The sequence below is a fragment of the Artibeus jamaicensis genome, unplaced genomic scaffold, assembly GCF_021234435.1.
Source record: "Artibeus jamaicensis isolate MK-2021 breed Jamaican fruit bat unplaced genomic scaffold, CSHL_Jam_final scaffold_754, whole genome shotgun sequence".
Taxonomy (NCBI): Eukaryota; Metazoa; Chordata; class Mammalia; order Chiroptera; family Phyllostomidae; genus Artibeus; species Artibeus jamaicensis.
The window spans coordinates 901853-914549 of NW_026522054.1; the positions used below are offsets into that span (position 1 = coordinate 901853).

At 51.5% G+C, this 12697-nt stretch overlaps 1 protein-coding gene across 1 annotated transcript; it reads left to right on the forward strand.

Moving 5' to 3' along the window:
* The first annotated feature begins 10601 nt into the window (after positions 1–10601).
* CCDC185 (coiled-coil domain containing 185) lies at positions 10602–12487 on the forward strand. Its single transcript, XM_037128363.2, is given in 2 exon segments — positions 10602–12462; positions 12465–12487. Coding segments are annotated over 2 exon segments (1884 nt in total).
* Positions 12488–12697: the final 210 nt, after the last annotated feature.

Below are 12697 nucleotides of genomic sequence, written 5' to 3' on the forward strand. Positions count from 1 at the left end.
CCCCCGAGGAGGCGCGCGCGCTCCCGCTACCTGAGCTCGGGAGCGCGCCGCGGCGGCGCGGAAAGAGGGAGGCGGCAGGGGCGGAGCGGAGGCGCGCGGCGGCAGCAGGGAAGGGAACCGGAGCCGGCGGGGAGTGGGAAGGGGCCGCCGCCGCCTCCCGACCAATCGGAAGCCTGCGCGCTTGCACCTGTCGGGGCGCGAACTGCTGGCGACCTACCTCCCACACGCGCGCGGGCCGGGTGGACCCCTCCCCGGCGCTGGACCGCGGTCCCCGCCTGGACAGAGCGACAGCCAGGTGCCCGCTGCGGCCTCCATGCGGCGTCTAGTGCCCCCAGCGCCAGCGGCGCAGCGTGGGAGAGCGCTCTGCCTTAGGCTGCTGCGTCGCCAAACACTGGGGCGGGAGGCGCGGGGCGCTGGTCCCCAGGCCCTCACCCTCACCTCCCGGAGCGGGGGTAGGTGGGTGGCGGGTGCGGCCACGGCTACGCCTATTTTCCGGAGTTGTGGACTGTATCCCTCTCCCCTCCCCAGAGCCAAGGTTCTGCTCGCCCCCTCGGATGCCGAAGGACACTTGTCCGCCTCCCCAACTCCTTAGCCATTTGACTTTCTGCAAACCGCTGGCGTTCTGAGCGAGGACTCTTTGGCAGAGCGATCTCTACTTGCCGCTGCAGAAATTTCACTGCGGGGACGGGGCCTGTCTGGGGACCTGAGTGGGAACCCAAGGGGATCTAGGGCGTTTGTCCTCACAGCCCCTAGTGGAGCGAGCTTGCCTCTTGGGTGATGTCTCCTTACCGTTTCCAGTGCCGGCGCTCGCCCTGTAGCGGGTGAGGTTCTGAATTCCCACTGGCTCTGGCTGCCCGCTGTCCAGTCAGGGTAGTTAAGGGGTGTGTGCAAACGAAGTGATAGGGGCAGGCAGCACTTCGGAACCAGAGGCACCCCTTCATTCCGGAGCAGTTTGCTGCTATTAATACCGTGTTTCTGGTATCGCCACCAAATCTCCCAAACGAGGGTAGTCTGGAAATTACGGATTTTACTTGGTCCACTTGTACTGGGATTAACTTTAACAAATTCTCAGGAGGACTTCCGCCAAGATGGAGGCATAGGTGGATGTGCCGTGCCTTCTCACACAACCAAATTTAGAGACAACTAAATATTAGCAACAGAAAACACGGCCAGAACACAGAAAATTGAACTTTTTGGAAGTCTGTTAACAACAAATTCTTCAGCCTGACCGGTAAGGGGCGAAACCAGCAGCTGGTGGAGCGGGGTTGCACAGGAAAACTCCGTCAGACGGACTCAGGCGCGCAGAATCCAGGTGCAGGGTTGGACCTAGTGAGCCACCGAGTGAACCACCAAGCAAGCAACGGCGGGGAAACAGCGAGGGAGCAGGGCTGCGGGTTGACTGTGGTCGCGCATTGGTGCGCAGATAGACGAGCGAGGGAGTGGAAGATTGGACGGGGACCCAGCCTGTCCCTGCAGCTAACGGCAGGGAGGGCGCCGCCATTTCCCTGCCCTGACCCCACCTCCACATACAGCCTCATAACCCAGCGACTCTGAGTAGCCCGGCCCACCCAGCGGCAAGAAACAGCGGAGGGTGCCGCCATTTCCCCGCTCTGACCACGCCCCCACATACAGCGTCACAACCCAGCGACCTGGGAGTCCAAGGCGCCGCTTCTCACACTTAAAGGGCCAGAACAGACCAAAAATGGCTCAAGAAGAGCTCAAAGCCCCCGAGCCTATAAATCTAAGTGATGAAGAAATAGCAAAACTGTGCGTTTAAAACACTGGTGATCAGGATCCTCACAGAACTGGTTGATTATAGCCACAAATTACACAAATATATGAAGGCGAAACTAATTGAAATGAATGGAATTGCACAGGAAACCAATAGCGATGAAAAGGAAACTGGGACTCAAATCAATGGAGTGGACCAGAAGAAAGCAAATAATGGCCAAACAGAAAAGAGTCAAGAAGCAAGAATTCAAAAAAATGAGGAGAGTCTTAGGAACCTCCAGGACATCTTCAAACGCTCCGACATCCGAATTATAGGGGTACCAGGAGGGGGAAAGGAACAGCCACGAGTGGAAAACTTATTTGAACAAATAATAAAGGAGAAATTCCCCAATCTGGCAAAGGAAATTGACTTCCAGGAAATCCAGGAAGCTCAGAGAGTACCAAAGAAGTTGGACCCAAGAAGGAACACACCAAGGCACATCATCATTACATTAGCCAAAATTAAAATGAAGGAGAGAATCCTAGAAGCAGCAAGAGCTAAGGGGACAGTCACCTACAAAGGAGTCCCCATCAGACTGTCAGCTGATTTCTCAAAAGAGACCTTACAGGCAAGAAGGGGCTGGAAAGAGGTATTCCAAGTCATGAAATCCAAAGACCTACAACCAAGATTGCTCTATCCAGCAAAACTTTCATTTAGAATGGAAGGACAGATAAAGTGCTTCTCAGATAAGATCAAATTCAAGGAGTTCATCATCACCAAGCCCTTATTAGATGAAATGTTAAAGGGACTTATCTAAGAAAAAGAAGTTAAAGAAACATGAACAGTGAAAGGACAGCAAACTCACAGTTATTAACAACCACACCTAAAACAAAAGCAAACTAAAAGGACAGCTAGATCAGGAGTGGAAACACAGAAATGAAGATCTCAAGGAGGGTTAGCAACAGGGGAGTGGGAGGAGGAGAAGGGGGGAGAAGGTACAGAAAATAAGTAGCATAGACAGTAGATAGAAAATAGATGGGGGGGCAAGAATAGTATGGGAAATATAGAATCTAAAGAACTTGAGACACATGGACATAAACTAAAGGGGAGGTAATGGTGGGGATGGGGGGGTAGGGTGGAGGGGAATGAAGGGGGAGGAATAGAACAACTGTAACAGCATAATCAATAAAAAAATTTAAAAAAAACCAAATTCTCAGGATAGATTAACTTCTAGTAGCTAAATCAAACTCAGCAATTTTATTTATATTTATTTTTGTTTTATGAAATTAGAGGTGGCAGTTTTGCACAAAATCACTTTACGATTTTGACTAACACAAGCCAGTTCCTGACTAAAGCCTGTACTTTGGGGCTCAGGGGTGTTAGTTGGGGACCCTCCCACTTTTCCAAAGTCCTGTGACTGACCTTTACTCTTTGAATATATATTTATTTCATTTACTTTCTCAGTAAATTTTGTAAAGCTTTTCTCATAGCCATCAAATCAATGGAGATCAAAAATACCTGTGGATCATGCACATCGTTTTCAATTCCTAAGAGATACAGGGACCATGGCTGTGACCATGGGAGGCTCTGAAGAGGGGGTTTGTCAGACCTCAGGGGCCAGGATGGCTCGGAGGTAGGGACAGGAGGCAGAGATGACATCAAGATTTACAATCTAGGAGACCAAGCCTTCAACTGCTAATAAAGATAGGGAACACAATTGAAAAGGAGGTTTTATGACAATGGATATGAATGTGATGTTGAATTTGAGTAGCTGGAGGGAAGTCCATCTGGAAATATCCAGCAGATGGTTTGAAATTACAACTCAGGTATTTTGCAGAGGGATCAGAATGGGAAAAGCGGGTCCATGCATCACCCAAGGCTGTCCCTTAAAGTCACAGCATAGATGCACTTGCCTGGGGAGAGTACAGGGAAAAGGGAAGAGGCCCTGGACAGAAATTTTGGGAACCGCACTGTAGGAAAAGGAGCGGGGTGGGGGCGGGGGAGGGGAGGCCACTCGGTAAAAAGGAGGAAGATATTCATGCAGATTCCCAACCCCTCCGCACAGAACCCAATTCCGTAGGCCTGGGCTGGGGTCTGGGAACCTACAATCGAAGGAGGGTACCCGCCTCCTCATCTACTGAAGCCTGACAGATCACCCCAAAGCACAGCATTGCTGGTCTCCTGGCTTCTATGCATCAAGACCCTGGGGTGGCTTAGCTGGGGGGCTCTGGCCGGGCTTCTCATGAGGTTGAGGCAAGTTGTCAGCCAGGTGTCCGACATCTGAAGGCTTCTTTGGGCTGGAGGATCTGAGTCTAAGGTGACTGCCCTCATCCCATGGTGATGCAAGAGAGAAAGGCGGAGACCACCGCGTCTTCTATGACCCAGCCTCAGAAGTCACATGGGTTCTTTCTGCAGAATCCCACTGGTTACACAGCTGTTTGAGGAGAAGGCCCAGGCAACAGGAAACAAAATCGTGGGTGTCCGAGGCAACTTGGAGGCTGGCCACCTGTGTCCCTACACTCCTGGAGTTCTTTTTCTTAATAGGTATAATTTTCTTAAGTTTATTGATTTTAGAGAGAGGGGAAGGGAGAGAGGGAGAAAATCACCGGTGTGAGAGAGAGACATCAAGTGGTTGCTTCTCATAGGCTCCCCAACTGGGGACTGGAACTTGCAACCCAGCCACGTGCCCTGATTGGGAATCAAACCCCCAACCTTTTGGTGTACAGGACAACACCCCGACCAACTGAGCCACGCTGGTCAGGGAACACCGAGATTTCTTTTGGTGCAAGTAGCTCTGAGAAGAGAAGGGAAAGGGAGGGGAGGGGAGGGGAGGGGAGGGGAGGGGAGGGGAGGGGAGGGAAGGGAAGGGAAGGGAAGGGAAGGGAAGGGAAGGGAAGGGAAGGGAAGGGAAGGGAAGGGAAGGGAAAGGGGGAAATTCAAATAGAAGGTGGACCTCAATGCCAAATAGGACAGAGAAATCAAGATGAGGTTGAGAAGAGACCAACGGATCTGGCTTCTGGGACATCAGTCTTGTCCTTCTCAACTATAAAGGGACACCTCTAGAGAAATACAACTTTTGTTTGCAACTCATGATATACAGGGCCCAGCAGAAGTATCACCTACTTGACTGTGATTAGTAGGGTAATAATATGAGTATAATAATTTATAGTTTCAATATGAGCCTTTTACCTAAAATGACCTCTATGGTATGCTTGAGAGCGATAGTGTTTTGTTATAGAATTACATGCTTATGATTTTGTAATAAAAAGAAGGGGTGTTATTTGTGCCGGGCCCTGTATTTTTACATCACCACCTGGTATATATAAGGCTCTCATTCGACGTATATAGAATGTTCGTTTCAAATCTTCACATAGCCCCCCCACTGGAGCCCCGCACCAGACCCATGTAACCAAGGAGAGAGCCTGGTGCTCCAAGGACAGTGGAGGATTTCACCTGGAGGGGGGTCAGAGAAGTCTTCCCTCCAACCCAGCCTTGAAGAAAGAGCACCATTCCAGGCGGTTCACAGACACGGCCACCCACGGTTGCCAAGCTCCAACTCCAGCCTCCTGTGGGGGTGGCTTTGAGTGAAAAGAACAATCTGAGATGCCCATTGAAAATATGTCCACAGCATGTTAAGCCCGCAGAGGCTGGAATGTGAGTGGGCTGAGGGCGTTCACCCTGCCGATGGCATCAGCAGAAGAGCCACAGCGCACCATGCATCTCTGCGGTCTCTCCAGTCACCGACACCTTCTCGAAAAACGATCTCCTTGGACGTTAAAAACTCCAAACTCAATTGTAGCAAAACAGAAAAATAAAACAAAACAAAACACAGAACTCCTAAAAACTCACACATTTTTTTAAGTTTCAGCAAAACACCTTCTTTTAAAAAAATATCCAATATAATATCTATGTTATATGAGGATGATGAAGAAATAACTCCAAAGGAGATCAATTATTCAGCGCAATAGTTTTCTCAAGGTTTTTTTGGGAAACGTCTTCTTATGTTTAAATTACAAACTATTTGTGATAAAATTTCCAAAACCGGCAACTTCATTGTGCCATTTGGCGTTTCTGAGTCACTGTTGAGCGATCCTGTAACTGCATCCGGTTATCTCCTGGTGAACGTGATAACTCCCTTTCAGCTCTGAAAGCACTTGTTTTGAGTCCTTCCTTTCTTCCTGAGAATTGGTTAATTACCATCTCCAGATCTGAATGGCACTGAGGTTACAAAAGTGGAAAATCACCAGAGTCTTAAGATGCAGCCAAACCGGAAATATTCTGAATCTACTCCTGCTCCGCCGTCCACACGTGATTTTTGTCCGGCCGTGACTATGTGTGACCCTGGCTCACAAGACCACACATGGAGAGGTGGGGGCGAGGCGGGATTCCATCCTGGTCCGTGTGCCAGGGGACTCCATGTGCAACACTCCGCCAGGTGCTCAAAGTGTGCCGGCCACCGTTTTTATACACTGGGACTCTTGTGCACATGGAATATTTGCATTGTGGGTAAATGATTGATTCCATGGGAACTTGACTTCCATATTTCCCAGGCTCTTATCCCCCCCTCATTTTCTGATTTTCTGAAAAAGAAGCTTCTACTCTACCATTTTCATCCTTTGTACTATATTAACATAAGTTTTTCATTTGCTGCCCTGAGTGTTTACATAAGATTTTTTTTTACTCTTTTGTGGGGCTGCTACTCTTGATGAGTCCCTATCACTCATAGGCACCTGGAGAGGGGACCCTGTTCTGTCTTCTCGGACACTGTCACGTGGCATCATCCATTTTCCTGGGAAGTGCAGAAAAAGTAAAAGTGGGGCGTGAAGGAACTGAACCCCTATGAAACTTGACTGCAAAGCTGAATTTCAAAAATTGATCCTTCACCCTTTCACCCAGCCACCGAGAAATAAAAAGCCTTCTGACTCAAATATTATCTTAGAAAAGGACGATTTCAAAGCAATACATGTACATGAAATAAAAACCACCTAGATGCTGAAAGCTGTCACGACCACTCAGTTGTTACCTGCAGCAGTGCCAGCCAATGGAAACACATCGTGACATATGTCACGTACCCATGTGGCTTTCAGTTTACCGGCAGCCCCATTAAAACAAGCAACATGTGAAACTAATGTGGGTAACATATTTTATTGAGTCCATCATGTTCAACATACCATCTCCACAGGTAACCAATGTGAAAAATGTGCTGAAACATTTACTTTTTTTTCCATCATAAGTTTGGAAATCCAGTGTGCCCTTTATACTTATAGTGCATGCCAACTGGACCTGCGTTCGAGGGCTTGTCCCCGTGTGTGTGGCCGCTGGACACGGCCACTGGACAGGGCAGCTCCCTGGCCGGTCCTGGGAGCCTTGCTGAGAGATAGAAGGGGAACCTGCCACAGTTGGAGGCGGTTGTTTTGAGCAAGGCCCCAGACCACGTTTCTACTCCAGAAGTTAAATCGGACCGTGGAAGCAGATTTGCCATGTTTTCCAAGAGAGGAGAAGAGGCCCCAGTTCCGAGTGCCGCGCGCGGAGGATTTCTCTGCCAAATTGAAAGGAGGCTGATTGTTCTTAGTATCAGGGGACTGCGGCATGGCAGCCGAACACTTGAAAAAACCGTCTCTTTCATTTCCCGGAAGAGCTGATGGTGGCTTCCCAGCTTGTCACCCTCCCGGGGTCTTTATCAGGTGCTAACGATGCAGGTGAGGAGACCGGCCCTGCTCACCTGGTCCCTCTGAGGAAAAGGGTGTCTTCCCAGGTTGTCATCTCTTCCAGATGTTCTGTTTGCTGCTCTGTGAGGGGCCCGCTTGTTATTACAGCTTTGTTCACCTGATTTCCGAGATCACTGTTTTCCATGTCACTTAGACTGAAACTTCTTGTCACGGCCACTCACCATCTGCCCAGGCACCCAAGTTAGAAGCCTTCTTTCTCCAGATCCAATTCACCTTTAGGTCACAGTCCTTTGACCTTTGAACTGCCCCTTGAATCTACCCCTTCCAGTCCCCCTACCACTGTCCCGGTTTATACTTTCTGCTTGCTGGCCCGGATTACTGAACCAAACTTCTAACTGTCCCACTCTCTCAATTTCCCTCCCCTTGCACCCTAATTCTTCCTCCACTCTGCCACTAGGGTGAGCTTTCTAAATTATGGACCAAATCAGGTCACTCTTCTGGTTTCAGGTCTTTTGTTGACCCCTCATTGTCCACATAGTGGATTTCCACTTTTTTATAAGCAGAACCCCAAATTCTTTCAATGAGATGTCTCCAGAAGCCCCAGGATATAAGACAGATAACATCTGACTACTCAGGGGACAGAGAGACAGAGACAAAAGCAGAGATAGAGGCCTCAAAACCTGTCCCAACATCCCCCCAGCCCCACCCTCTACAGGCCCAGGGCAGCTGCAAGGAATCCTGGGACTTTCTGGAACAGCCAGAACCGGGCTCCTCAGTGGGAAGCCTGTGTTCCTTAGGCCCAATGGAAGCTGGGTGCAGCCCCCTTTCCTGGTGCCCACCTTTCCCCAAAACAGCCCTCCTCCCACTCTCCTCTCTCCCCAGGGTTCAGGCTCCGTCCTCTGCCCCTCTGACACCATAGTTTGGACGTCATGCTTACTTGCTTCTGCTCTCGGATTGCTCCCCACCCCCACCGCCCCCAGCGCTGCTTCTCCGGAACAGAGTGGCCGGAGCCACATTTGGGTGTGCAAAATGTTTCAGCACGTTGTAACCTAGACGTACGACCCTCAGGTAACAGCACACACAACTCAGTTCACGGCCAGGTAGTTCCTCACCTGAAGTTAAATGATTTCATTTCAAATTTGATTTAATTTTTTTAAGTTGCCTCCTCCTAAACATTACAAAATCATAAAATAACTTCTCTAACAATGGTGTGTGAGTGGTACTCAATGGCAGAAACAACTTATCCTTAGCTGTAGAGGTGCCACAGACTGCCCAACGTGTCCCACCAGGCAGAGGGGGCCCCTGGAAAGGGCTCTGCCCCCTGGGTTCAAGGACATGGCTGCCACGACTCTCTGGTGCACATCGGATCATAATTTCCTTAAAAGCACATCATCTTAGGCAGCTCAGGCTGCTGTAACAAAACACCATGGGCTGGGCGGCTTAAACAACAGATATTTATTTCTTACAGCCTGGAGACTAGGAAGTCCAAGATCAAGGTGCAGGCACATTCAGTTCTGGTGAGGGCCCACTTACTGGCTTAGAGACAGCCCCCTTCTGGCTGTGTCCTCACATCGCAGACAGGAAGCTCTGGTGCCTTCTTCTTCCTATAAGGGCACGGGTCCCATGATGAACTCATCTATATCTAGTTGCCTATCAAAGGCCCTACCTCCGAATGTTAACATATTGAGGGTAAGGTTTCAGCATATGAACTTGGCAAGGAACAAACATCCAATCCATAGCATGTGTGTCAATTCAAAGTGTGTCTCTGAGAGACAGCATGATGTCATGGGAAGAGAAGTGAATTTAAAGTCAACACTCCACCATTGACCCAGGAACCTTAGAGGAGATCGGTTAACATGGCCAGTCTCAGATTTGCCCTAAGGAAACGTCAATTCTACTGGTCCCATCTAACTGGGGTTACAGTGAAAACCCAAGGAGGGATGAGTCAAGAGGACTGGCGTGAGTAAATACTCCTTTTTCTTCTTTAAGGAGTGACCCTTTTTGGAGAGTGCCATCCAGAACTGTTCCTCCCTGCACGCCAGAGGGAAGAAGTGACTTAACAAAGATCCACAGGAGGAACATGACAGTGTGTGTGTGGGGGGGGGGGGTCAGCCCTTCTGGGCACGCCAGCTACCCTGTACCTGAACTGTTTTACCTCGAGTCCATTCTTCTTTTCATAAGCTAGGAACCTGTACAAACTTGTGTAAACCTAGCGCAAGCTTATCATTGTTAACTGAAGCCTGGCAGAACATCAAAATAATATTTGTTAAACACATTAAGCTGCTAAGCTCCTGGTACATGATTGCATCTGGCTCTCCACACAGCCCTGCGTTCCATCTTTCCTGAAACTGACGGTCAAGGCCAGTAGATAATGTCCCCAAACCACACAGGTGGAAAGGGACAGAGGAGATTCAAATCTAAGGCTTTCCCCATTAGCCCAGGGTGCCTCAGCAAGGAAACAAATAATCCCACAAAATTGGAGAAAAAGGACAAAAAGCAGTAAGTACAGCTTCAGCTTGATGTTTGCTGATGCTGTTTCGGAATATCATGTACATGATATCCCTATTTTTACAAAATCATCAATTGTTATTAGAGGGGGAAAGGAACTAGTCTATTTCCTGCTCTAAAGTTTTTTAAAAAGTAAACAGAACATAATACGTAGTTTAAAACGTCAGAAGTGTGGAACAGTGTGTTAATGTGCGTCCACAGCCACATAATTTGCATGCTCTGCGGAAGTGCACAGAGGTAGGGTGGATGACCCGAAGGTCACCCGAAGGTCACCCAAGGATTACTCAGAGAACTCCTCACTCTCCCCTCCCTGCCCATGCACTTGGCCCTTATCCCTCACCTTCCTTCTGGACATGATGCCTCCACCCAGATTCTTTCAGAAGCCTGCTATTTTAGGGCGTACAGATGCAAGATCAAGTTTCTGCCTAAAATACTAGTGCCGGTTCATTAAGCACCCTCAGCCTTAACGTTCACCCCTGATTTCCTACACAGCCCCCCTATCCCCTGAGCCCACCCTCAGCGTCCTGAGCCCTGCTCCCCTGAGGGGTTCTAGGGAGGCGGGAGCCGGTGACGCGCCTGGAGCATTGTGAACTGGCCCAGCGTCACAAGCGCCCCAACGCTCGCCGCCGCATCCGAGGGCAGAGAGGGTCTCCGCAGCGCCCCCTGGAGGCCCTGGCATCCTGGCTCAGACGCTGGGCGCGCGGGGAGCGAGCATGGAGGGCATGGGCCAATTCTACCCGGACCTCTGGGAGCCCCCGCGGCCCAGCAAAGAGCGCGTGTCCTCCGCACGGCTGCGCGGGCCCAGGCAGCAGACCCAGCCGGCGCGGGGCTCCTGGGCCGGCTCTCCGGACGAGGGCAGCGATACTGCGGCTCCCTGGCCTCCCCCACGCTGCTCGCCTACCCCGCGGGCTCGCCGGCACCGGCAACGGTCCCGGGACTCATCGAGGGAAAGTCGCAGCCTGAGCGATGTGGCCACGAGGCCCCTGGACCGCACTGGGAAGCACAGGCCCCGCAGCTGGCGCGTTAAAGATGCCTGGCGGGAGCCAAGGACCCAGCCCCAGTCCATGCGGGGAAGCCAGCACAGTACGGCCTGGCCGCATCAGGCCCAGCTCTGCCAGCACTACCCTGCAGCCCAGGGAGATTCTCCCCCACCGGCCTCCGAGGGCGCTTACGCTCCCCTAGGAGGAACTTTCGGGGCAGAAAAGCGGCTGAGTGGAGATCCTTGGGCAGTGCCAGTCTACAGAGGTCTCGATCGCTGGTCCCTTTCATCGGTTCCCTCGGAGAAGTCTTCTGCGCCTTCCCACGAGTTTGGGACGCTGTCCGCTTGTGTGTACACCCCGAAGAGGGACAGCAGTGACCGTATCGGGACGTTAACCAGCCAGCACTCCCAGCCCTCCGTCTCCAGCAAGGAGATGAAGAGCCGGCACACCCAGATACTCCAGAACACGCTGGAAGAGGCGGTAGTGTCTTCCAGGGACCAGAAGATCGTGGCCCTGGTGCTGATCCGGCTCAAGAAGGCACAGAGGATGCGGGAGCTGCAACAGCAGGCGGCAGTGGCCTGGGAGGAGCTCAAGCGCTCGGACCAGAAGGTCCAGATGACTCTGGAGAGGGAGCGCAAGCTGCTCCTGCGGCAGAGCCGGGCCCAGTGGCAGCTGGAGAAGGAGCAGCGCAAGACTCGCCCGAGCGGGGAGCAGCTGCGGGACAGCCAAGCCAAGAACATGCGCCAGCAGGAGAACCAGGGGAAGGCGCCATCGGAGGACAGAGAGACCCAGCGCCAGGACAAGCTAGAGAGGGCCCGCCCTCAGGCCAAGCTCACCAAGCAGGGCCAGGTGAAGGGCCCCCAGGAGCAAGAGGAGACGCTGCAGGACCAGCGGGGGCAGGACAGCCTGGAGGTGCAGAAGAGGCTAGAGCAGGCCTGTCCCAAGAAGCAGCTGCCCACCACCGAGGACCAGAAGAAGGTCCGGGAAGCCAATCTCAGCTCCCTAGTCAATTACCAGGCCCGGAAGGTGCTCATGGACTGCCAGGCCAAGGCGGAGGAGCTCCTGCGGAAGCTGTCCCTGGAACAGAGCTCCCAGAGGTCCCAAGAGATCCACCGGGGCCTGATGAAGGAGCGTCAACGGGAGCTGAGGGACAAGGCCCGGAGGGAAGAGGAGCAGTACCAGCAGGTCAGGTTGCGCTCGGAAGAGCTGGAGGAGCAGAGGAAAGTGCGCAAGCAGCTGCTGGTGGAGCTGGCCAACCAGAGGGTCCAGCAGGCCAGGAGCCACGTGCACAAGAGCGTCAGCGACAGAGCGCAGTACCTCCGAGAGCTCAACCTCCTGCGGGAGAAGAACCACCACATCCTAAAGCTGAAAGCCGAGAAGGAGGAGAAGTGCCACATTGAGGGCATCAAGGAAGCCATCAGGAAAAAGGAGGAGAGGATGGCGCAAATCTCCCGAGAGAAAGAGGCCACCTTCAAGGAATTCCAGAAGATCTCCAGGACCTCTAGAAGGGACAACAGCGCCTTTGACCACGCCGCGGGGAAGGCCCAGCTCCTGGCTGGCCAGCACCGAGCGGGCTACTGGGAACCTGGCAGCAAATAGCTTACAGTCCAGGCAGCTAGGAGATAGAGCTGTGATTCCTTTTATAATCTGATTAAGTGAGCGTTGATTTTTAAAAATATATAAAATAGCTGCAGTTTCCTCTCATAAACTCGTTTATGGATTCATTTGGACAGCTGAGAATCTTGGGAATAGAAGTTTGGGGATTTTAAGAAAATCACTTGCCTTTGTGAATTTTGATTTAAATAGAATATATTCATTTGGCTCTCAAA